Source organism: Octopus sinensis, linkage group LG9, assembly GCF_006345805.1.
Source record: "Octopus sinensis linkage group LG9, ASM634580v1, whole genome shotgun sequence".
Lineage (NCBI taxonomy): Eukaryota > Metazoa > Mollusca > Cephalopoda > Octopoda > Octopodidae > Octopus > Octopus sinensis.
In genome coordinates this window covers 75,805,714-75,814,428 of record NC_043005.1, presented here as the reverse complement: position 1 = coordinate 75,814,428, position 8,715 = coordinate 75,805,714, and the positions used below count along the sequence as shown (strand labels likewise).

Here is an 8,715-nt window from a genome sequence, read left to right as displayed (position 1 = left end):
CTCAATGAATTCCATCTGACCCACACAAGTGTGGAAAAGAGGAGTTGAGGAGTTGGAGGAAGAGGAGAGGGGAGTCGAAGAGTTGAGGAGGAAGCAGGGAAGGAGAAGGAGGAAGAAGAAGAGTTAAGGAAGAAGAGGGGGAGAGGGGAAGAAGTAGTGTTGAGGAGGAAGTGGAGAGGAAGAGGAGAGGAAGGGGAGAGGAAGGGGAGGAGGAGTAAGGGGGAAGAGGAAGGGAGATGAGAAAGGGGAAGGGAGGAGGAAGGAGAGAGGGAGCAGAGGATGAAGGAGTGAGGAGAGGGGGAGAGGGAGCGGAGGAGGAAGGAGTGGGGGAGGCGGAGGGAGGGGAGATGGGAGGGAGAGGAGGTGGAAGGGGAGAGTGAGGAAGAAAGGAGGGGAGGATGAAAGGAAGGGGAGGAGGAGGGGTAGGAAGTGGAGGAGGAGGGGTAGGAAGTGGAGGAGGAGGAGGAGGAGGAAGGGGAAGGGAGAAGAAGAGTTGAGGAAGGCAAGGAGGTGGAAGAAGGAAGAAGTGGAATCGGAGAAGGAAGAAAAAATGTTGAGGATGAAGATGAGGGGGAGATGGAGTAGGAGGAGACTCCCAGATGCTAAATTTGTAACCTGGTGCCTGTGTTAAAACTCAAGTGTGAAAGCCCTTACTTTACTACATTGTTGTTCTCTTTCTTCTACTTCTTGTTTTCTTGTATCCTCCAAACTAACTTCGCTTCCATTATCTTCACATGGTCGAATCTTGGCAGAATCTCTGAAATGCAAGCTTCGTTTCTTCGGCTCACAAGTCATCTCTGCAAAATAAATAAAAAGATATACATACATACATACATACATACATACATACATACATACATACATACATATATATGTATATATACATATATGTATATGTATATATATACATATACATATACGTATATATACATATATGTAAACATATATATAGATATATATATATATATTAATTTACATATATATATATTATCATATATATATATATATATCTATATATATATACTTTGATACCTTGATAGGTCTTGACCAGTGTTGGCCCAGCCCATGTTTAACTTAATATCACCACCTGGCAAAGTCATTCAAATCAGTAAATGGACAACATGGCCCACTCAAGGAGGGTGTTATTGCTTACAGCGACATATCCGGGTGTAGATGGTTTATCCAGGATTTTTTTAAGGTATTTGTCCAAAGCCGTCTTGAACTTTATGGGGTCTGTTTCTGCTTTAATGAGTTTTGGTGTAATGTTAAAGAGAGCAGGGTCTATTGAAGTGAAATAATTGTGCCATATTGTTATGTGATGCGAAAATGATTTATGTTGTGGGCAGATGGCATGGGCTCCAAGTCTTGGGTGTATCTTAAAAGCGATGCCAACATTATTTGGGCAATGCTGATGGAATATTTTCCACATGCAGATGATGTAACACTCACAGCAGTGTTGGAGAGAATAAAGTTTGAAATTTTCTAGTTGACTCCAGTAGTCAAGGTCTGCCATGCTATTTTGTTTTGTAATTGACCTTTGAGGTGCTTCAATTTTCACGATACTTTGTTTTATGTTGGGAGACCACAGTGGACAATGGTATTCAAGGTGGGTCGGGCAAAAATGGAGAAGAGAAGAATAATGGTGTGGATATCTTTCAACTGGAAAGTTCTGAGAATTCAGAAACACATTTTGTGGCCAATGTACATTCCTTTTAAAGCCAGTGTCTTTGACTACAACCTCAGGTTGTGTGTGGATTTGGTGGACAAAAACTGAAAGAACCTTGTCACATGTGTGCATGCGTGCATGTGTGTGTGTGTGTGTGTGTGTGTGTGTGTGTGTGTGTGTGTGTGTTGTGCATGCGTGTGTGTGTGTATTTGTTTTCTCCACCCACCCCTGTTTGGCAACTAATGCTGAGTGTTTTATCTCCATAACTTCAGCAAAAAACCCCATAGTATAAAAACCAAGCTTAAAAAATAAGTTAGAAAAACGCCAACGCCCCAGAATGGCCACAGTCTAAAGAGCGAAACAAGTAAAAGATAAAAAATTAAAGACAAAAGATAAAACATGTCATGGACTTAATTTCCATTTCTGTTCCACTGACTCATGAACACCAGTAAGTTATTCCAACTCATCTTCCTGCATTTGTTATTAGGACCAGAATCACACCTAACCCCTGACATGGCTTCACTGCATAATGGAAGAGCTTCTTATGATGTAAAGCACAAATGCTACACATTGTCCAACAGATAATAACAAATAATGTTGGATTTCTAAAACAACTTAACACCAGTGTGTCTGTTAGATGCTTGTGAGAATTATGCAACATTAGTTCTTTGACAGTGTGTGACATAAAGGAACAGAAAGAAAAATTCACTCCAGTTCTTTGCTGACAGTGAATTGAATAAATAAATATATTAGTATGTAAAAAAAAAGTTGTGAAGTATTCCATATTTTCTATAGGCGTAGGTATGGCTGTGTGGTAAGAAGCTTGCTTCCAAACCACATGGTTCTGGGTTCAGTACTGCTGCGTGGCACCTTGGGCAAATGTCTTCTACTATAGTCCCAAGCTGACTACAACCTTATTCTTTTATTTGTTTCAGTCATTTGACTGTGGCCATGCTGGAGCACCGCCTTTAGTTGAGCAAATCGACCCCAGGACTTATTCTTTGTAAGCTTAGTACTTATTCTATCGGCCTCTCTTGCCGAAGTGCTAAGTGATGGGGACATAAACACACCACCATCGGTTGTCAAGTGATGTTGGGGGGACAAATGCAAATACACAAATACATACATACATATATATATATATATATATATATATATATATATACGGTGGGCTTCTTTCAGTTTCTATCTACCAAATCCACTCACAAGACTTTTGTCGGCCTGATGCTATAGTAGAAGACACTTGCCCAAGGTGCCATGCAGTGGGACTGAACCTGTAACCATGTGGTTGGTAAGCAAGCTACTTACCACACAGCCACTCCTGCACCTTATGAGTGGATATGATAGATGGAATCTGACAGAAACTTGTTTGTGTGTGTCTTTGTACCTGTTTGACTACCAGTGTTGATGTGTTTACATTCCTGTAACTTAGCTGTTTGGCAAAATAGACTGATAGAATAAGTACAAGGCTTTAAAAAGGTAAGTACAGATGTAGATTCATTTGACTAGAAATTCAGTGGCCACAATCTAATGAATGAAACAGGTAAAAGACAAAAGATAAAAAAAAAACATGTAAACCAGGAAAGGCTCAGATCTGGATGAAGTGTTGCTGATGTGTTTTAAGATTTGCATAAACAATGAAATTCAGTTACTTGGGCTCAGGAGAAGGAGAAGCTAAATTGTCTTTCACAAAGAATTAAGGAGTGGCTGTGTGGTAAGTAGCTTGCTTACGAACCACATGGTTCCGGGTTCAGTCCCACTGTGTGGCACCTTCAACAAGTGCCTTCTACTATAGCCCTGGGGCGACCAAAACCTTGTGAGTGGATTTGGTAGACGGAAACTGAAAGAAGCCAGTCGTATATATGTATATATATGTATGTGTGTGTGTGTGTGTGTGTGTGTGTGTGTTGTGTGTCTGTGTTTGTCCCCCCAACATCGCTTGACAACCAATGCTAGTGTGTTTACATCCCTGTAACTAAGCGGTTCGGCAAAAGAGACCGATAGAATAAGTACTAGGCTTACAAAGAATAAATCCTGGGGTCGAGTTGCTTGAGTAAAGCAGTGCTCCAGCATGGCCACAGTCACATGACTGAAACAAGTAAAAGAATAGTGAAAGTTGGCTTCAATGTTTCAAGCAGTACCATTCCTGAAAATATTGTTTCATGATGAAAAATATTCGACAAGCATGGAAGCAATGGCTGCATTCCTTGACAAGTTTGTTGAGTTAATTTCTTAGGGAACTAAATCTTGAGCAGGTCAACAATACACATGAGTTGGCCTTATATTGGATATGTATTCCATGAAGAATTCCGATAAGTGAAGATGAATAATTACCTACAGATTATAAAAGCATAAAAAGATCGCATCAGTTTTCAGCTGTGCAAACGCTTTAGAAACATGTAAGTGTCAGTAAATGAACATCAGGAAAAAGTGTATGACTCAAGCCTTCAAAGATATGATACAGTTTCTAGAAATTTCTCTAGTAATTTCCTGTCCCAACAAGAAGAGGTGGATCAAAACTAATGTTACATTGGAATGAGTCGAAAAATATTTTGTTCAGAAATAAGAACTCTGTGTGAGTCTACTGGTCTAAGCTACAAATGTAAGAAAATGCTTACTTTAGTCAACTGCTCTGTACACCTCCAGCAAAATTTCTGATGAAGATAAAAACATTTAACATTTCTATCTCCCACCAAATTGTACAACAATAATTGAAGCCCAGCACTGATTATCACATTCTCTTATATCTAAGTTTTGATCCATATTTATGAGGCTGCAAAGGAATTTCTTAAATATTTTAATGCAAGAAATTTGGTTTACATTTTGCCATTTGTATCCCAGTTTCAGTGTAGGTACCCTGTGTCCTTGCATGTTGTAAGAGGCAACCAAATTCAATTGTGATAGTAGGGTATCTGGCCATAAATATTGCCTCTGACATTCTGTCCAACACATGCCAGAATGGAAAAGTAAGCATAAAACACTGAAGATTCGTCAAAGAATATAGTTTACTGTTGTTGCCAATGCTTGGAAGTCAATAGGGGCATTCAAACCAAAAAACGGAAGGCATTAATGGTGGTTATATTCAATGTTTGAGTCTCCAGCTGGTGAAGACACTTGAAATGACAATACAGAATTTAGGGTTAAAAATGAAAATCACATTATACACGAACTTTCGTGGTATATCAAAATCTTGCTAACAAGGAACTTGCATCAAGAATGGATGAAGATAATACTGGGAAATGGACGAATGTAGGCAATGCTGTAACTAATGTTCATCATTATTCTAAGCCAGAAATTGAACAGATGATTGTTAATCCTGAGAGAGATGAAAACAGAGAAGAAAGCTCTAATGAAAATGAGAAAGATGTAGCTGAAAGAACTTCTATTGCCAAGTTAATTCAATTGACAGGTGAAGTGCTAAAAGGTCTTGAGCAATACAATTTTGTAACTGAACAAGAAATAATGAATGTTTACATGCTGCAGGACAAACTAATCAAAGAACGACTGAGATATATGAAACAGCCTAGCTTGAAAGATATGTTAAAAAAAAATTAGGTAACATTTGTGATATCTGTGAAGAGTTGTCACTTGAAAATCCAATACATCATCTCCTTCTCACCCAGATATGATACTACTGTCATCAATAATTCCTGAAAAAGATATTGTACCAATTTCATTACCAGTTACTAGTGTTTTGGCCATCTTTCAGGATGAAAATGAGCATTCTGAGTTTTTACTTCCTCATATGTATCTCTGCTTAGTGTTAAATTCCAGCTCTTCATTTTGCAGGTATCGTCAGTGGTGAACTTTCTCACATAAAATTAACAACATTTCCATATCAGTTTAATGCTTCTTTCACCTTTAATAAATATGTTGTACTGATTTACAAGGTGTTTTAAACATAGGATGGAGTTTATTAGCTGTTGTGTTAACTGTATGTTTCAATCCAACAACTGGTGATCCAGTAATTCACTAATCTGGCAATCCTCAGGTCTCAACAATGCTGGATTAATAAGGGACATTTGTGAATTGTTCAAGTTTTGGACAAAATGTTTGCCATATTTATTTTAGGTTTTTACTTTCTGATTGGCCATAACATGTATATTTTTTATCTGTCTCTCTATCCATCCATCCATCCATCCATCGGCCACGACTGCAATTTTGCTCAGCTGGATGTCAAAACATAATGTCAAAAGTCTCAATCATTACCTCTGTAAGGCTGAAGACTCAAAAGGAACTCATCCACTTTGCTTCCATGAAGCCCAATACTCAAAAGGCTCTCAGTCACTTTGCCTATGTGAGGCCCAACACTCGAAAGGAACTCAGCCATTTTGCCTCCATGAGGCCCAACACTCAAAAGGAACTCGGCCCCTTTGTCTCCTTGAGGCCCAACATTCAATAGATGTTCTTTACATGCCACCAGCATTGGTGCGCTTGACTTGACAGGTCATCTCAAACACAGCACATCGCCAAAGGTCTCAGTCACCAGTCATTGCCTTTATGAGGCTCAAAGTTCAAAGATAATGCTACACCACCTCATGCCTGCCTCAGTTGCTATGGCATTGAGGTAGATCCAGCCACCCCTCGTTAATGGGGACAAAACCTGGATTTAAAATACTGGATGATGATGATGATGATGAAGAGGATTGACTGCCGAAACTGGCACATTACCATACCAGCAACAGTAATTCCAACATCCAGTTCAGCTTCTCACATCCAATCATTTGCTAATATAATCCAATATACTTAAACATCTCTACTTTCCACAATGATGCTCCACTAACATGCAGAGTACACAGGACAGGCTTTCCTAAGAGGCTCAAAGCATGCATGCACATACACACACACACACATACACAAACATGCGGGCATGTGCATACATGCACACACAGCCACATACATACTTACACATGCACACACAGACACATTCATACATACGTACATACATACATACATAGATACATACATATATACATGCAGACATACATACATACATACATACATACATACATACATACATACATACATACATACATACATACATACATACATTGATATATATACATTCACACACATATGTTTGCAGAACTAGCTTAATCCATGAAACTTCATAGCAAATAATATATTACAGTCAATAGAATCACCACGAATAGCAAAGAATCCCATGGCTAAAATGCTGAGACTTCACTCCTTATAGCAAATCAAGTTATTGTAGCTAATTCTGTTCTATAAACTGACATAAGTAAATACATACACGAATATATATGTATGTATGTATGTATGTATGTATGTATGTATGTATATAGGGAGAGAGAGACAGAGAGAGACAGAGAGATAGATAGATAGAAAGATAAATAGATACATAGACAGATAGATAGATAGATTAAAAACAGATATATCTATATATATGTGTATATTTATACATATATATATATATTTATATATATACACATTCATACATATATATATATATATATGCTTATATATATTATTTATATAATATATATATATATAATGTAAATAATATATATATATGCAACTATACATAGGCATATATATATATATATACATACATACACATATGTACATATATATGGAATCATACATACATACATATATATATATATATATGTATATGCATGTATTCTCTTATTCTTTTATATGTTTCAGTTATCTGACTGTGGCCAAGAGAGAGAGAGAGAGGTGGGGAGAATGAGGTCGGCTTGAGACATTTACATGGAGCACAAAATACAGATCACAAAATACACGATATACACGTGTGTGTATGTGCATGTGTGTGCGTGTGTGTGTGTGTGTGTGCGTTAATATGGTTTATCTGTTACACATCTTCATTAGCACTAAACTTTCAAAATAAAAATACATCAAAAAATATATAAAATAAATAAATAACTAAAAACATAACTTCCACCAACCCAATAAGGCCTACATGTCATTTCATACTAATCGTGATACAAGTTTTGATGAAATCTGCCCTTTTTCAGGGTTTCTTTTTTGTTTTGTTTTTGTTATTATTCTATTGTTTCTTTTTTTTTGCTCTCTTTTTTTTTTCATGCAATAAATGCTGAAATATTATCAATATTAATCATTAGCTGGACTATGCAAATATTGTTTGAACAAACATTGCTGTGAAAGTATATTTTAGTTTTTTTTTTGTTTTTTGTTTTTATTGCCCACCCAACCCACCCCCACCTCTCCTATTTCCTTTTTATTTTTGCGTATATTTAATCTCCATATTCAGATTCTGAACAAGATTTCTGATTCGTGTTTCTTTTACCTTTCTTACTTCCTTCTTTACTTTCTTTCCTTTCTTTCATTCATGTCTTGCCTTCCTCTCTTTCTTTCTTCCTTCTTTGCTTTCCTTTTTTCTCTCTCTTTTCTTTCCTTTCTTTTTTCTTGCTTTTATTGCTTTTACTTCTTTCCGTCTCTCTTTCTTTCTCTCTTCCTTCCTTCTTTGCTTTCTTTCTTTCTTCTTTCTTTTCTTTCTCTTTTCCCCCTTTTCACTCTTTCTTTCAGTCTTTCTCTCTCTCTCTTTCTTCCCCTTTTTCTTTCCTGTCTTTCCTTCCTCTCTTTCTTTCTTTTGTTCTTTCTTCGTTTCTTTCTTCCTTCTTTGCTTTCCTTTTTTCTCTCTCTTTCCTTTCTTTTTTCTTGCTTTTATTGCTTTTACTTCTTTCCGTCTCTCTTTCTTTCTCTCTTCCTTCTTTCTTTGCTTTCTTTCTTTCTTCTTTCTTTTCTTTCTGTTTTCTACTTTTCATTCTTTCTTTCAGTCTTTCCCTCTCTCTCTTTCTTCCCTCTTTCTTTCCTGTCTTTCCTTCCTCTCTCTCTTTCTTTTGTTCTCTCTTTCTTTCTTCCTTCTTTGCTTTCCTTTTTTCTCTATCTTTTCTTTCCTTTCTTTTTTCTTGCTTACTTTTACTGCTTTTACTTCTTTCCTTTTCTCTTTCTTTCTCTCTTCCTTCCTTATTTGTTTTCTTTCTTCTTTCCCTTCTTTCTTTTTTCTACTTTTCAATATTTTTTTGCTCTCACTCTCGCTT

General features: G+C 37.0%; 2 protein-coding genes across 2 annotated transcripts in view; both read right to left on the bottom strand.

Annotated features, from left to right (window-relative positions):
* Positions 1 to 8,715, bottom strand: part of LOC118764881 (regulator of G-protein signaling 9-binding protein-like) — a 147,826-nt gene that overhangs the window by 128,891 nt on the left and 10,220 nt on the right. The window contains exon 2 of the mRNA XM_036506039.1: positions 655 to 797. Within this exon, the coding sequence (XP_036361932.1) occupies positions 655 to 795 (141 nt within the window). The 5' untranslated portion in view covers positions 796 to 797. The remainder of the gene's footprint in view (positions 1 to 654; positions 798 to 8,715) is intronic.
* LOC115215448 (lisH domain-containing protein C1711.05-like) overlaps positions 5,282 to 8,715 on the bottom strand; it is a 37,170-nt gene continuing 33,736 nt past the window's right edge. Inside the window, exon 5 of the mRNA XM_029784610.1 lies at positions 5,282 to 5,316. Within this exon, the coding sequence (XP_029640470.1) occupies positions 5,282 to 5,316 (35 nt within the window). The remainder of the gene's footprint in view (positions 5,317 to 8,715) is intronic.